Source organism: Fragaria vesca, linkage group LG2, assembly GCF_000184155.1.
Source record: "Fragaria vesca subsp. vesca linkage group LG2, FraVesHawaii_1.0, whole genome shotgun sequence".
NCBI lineage: Eukaryota > Viridiplantae > Streptophyta > Magnoliopsida > Rosales > Rosaceae > Fragaria > Fragaria vesca.
Window position 1 is genome coordinate 31135007 of NC_020492.1, and position 1677 is coordinate 31136683.

The following is a 1677-nucleotide window of genomic DNA, read 5'->3' on the forward strand; positions in this document are numbered from 1 at the left end:
CCCTGGCAAGTCCGCCGAATTCCAGTTTTCCGGCCAGATGACCCAAAATTTCAAACAAAGTCAATCTGGCCGGAAAACTGGAATTCGGCGGACTCACCGGGGATGGAAAGTGGTCGGGGAAGCTGCTGGAGTCCGCTGGGGTGGAGGCGCGCCCTCGCCGGCTCCGTATGGTGACGAATGGACGAAAATCCGCACCGTAAAACAGTGCGGACGTCCACACCTGAGAAAAGTTCTATATATATATATTATACCTATCAAGTATACACCGAATTTTTTTTCAACAATAATCAACTATCTTCCAATTCAGTCGGTCTCTCATCCTATATAACTCTGGTTCTCTCTTCCCACCGTCCATAAGCTTTTGATGATTTATATTACTGTTATGGTTGTGGTGTACAGCCATGGTTTTCTGTGTTAGTGTTTTTTAATAATGGGATACCGCTACTATTGTTGGATGGTGTAATTTATCATATAAGTAGTCTGATGATTGCTATTAGGTTTTGTAACAATTGTGACGAACTGCTATAAAACAATTTTCAAGTAAGCTATGAAAACTAAGCTAAACAGTACAATTTTCATTGAAGTTTAAGGAGATTCTAGAGCAATATATTAGGGCAAAATGGGAATACTTGAAATCGTCCATTTTAAAAATGAATTTCAAAGTTTACCAGTATACTTGCAACCTGCAGTCAAAGTCTTTAATGGATGCATGCTATTGATGTATGCTATATTGATTGTTCTCCATGATTGCAGGTTCCAGGCATCCTCTTTACCCCTATTTGTCCACATTCCTTATCATTCCGACCTCTGATATTACCTGAGTATGTGACGTTGCGAGTACAAGTACCTTATAACAGCAGAAGCCATGCATGGGCATCATTTGATGGCAAGGACAGGAAACGGCTTGCAGCTGGCGATGCACTTGTGTGCAGTATGGCTCCTTGGCCCGTCCCAACGGCATGTCAAGTTGATTCGACCAATGATTTCTTGACCAGCATTCATGATGGCCTGCACTGGAATCTGAGAAAGACTCAGTCTTTTGATGGCCCTAGGGATATATAATACATGATCCATATTTTCCCTTTTGTATATTAGTTTATGTAGTTCACAGTAGATCTCGTTAGAATGTTAATCTTGTGCAATATAGAAGGGAATACAAGGTGGGGTTTAAGTGGGGGTGGAGAGTGAAAACAAATTTAGAGATTCATGTAATGATTCATATTTTTTAATTATCGCCTCTAAAGAGGAGCTTATGTGCTTTCTCCTCCAATAAGTTGAAGCCGAACGCCTGTTAGGTGTAAGATCGAATGTAACAGCGAATGCCATAGTACATGCTTACTGATTTGATATACACAAGAAATTGGAAATGGTGGAATGGATATAGATGAAGACTCATTTTTACCATTAAAGAGAGCTTTGATGTAGAAATTGAGTAAAGTTATTAAAGAGAGCTTTGATGAAGACTCATGTTATTATAATCCACTAATCCACAGCTTTGAGAATTTGAGTTGAACTGGATAGACAAGTTTAGTTTGAAATATGACTTGTGATCTGGTGGGGTTTGGCGGTTCGGTTCATGATCCTCAAGGGTGAAAATAAAATCATGTGGAAAAGACGTTGAACGTGCTTATCATAATGCACAATATGATTAGCGAGGAATGGATGAGCGTGATTTAA

At 39.8% G+C, this 1677-nt stretch overlaps 1 protein-coding gene across 1 annotated transcript in view; it reads left to right on the forward strand.

The window, feature by feature from the left end:
- Positions 1-1677, forward strand: part of LOC101290724 (NAD(H) kinase 1-like) — a 9882-nt gene extending 8205 nt beyond the window's left edge. The window contains exon 11 of the mRNA XM_004291722.1: positions 754-1677. Coding sequence (XP_004291770.1) covers positions 754-1062 — 309 coding nt within the window. The 3' untranslated portion in view covers positions 1063-1677. The remainder of the gene's footprint in view (positions 1-753) is intronic.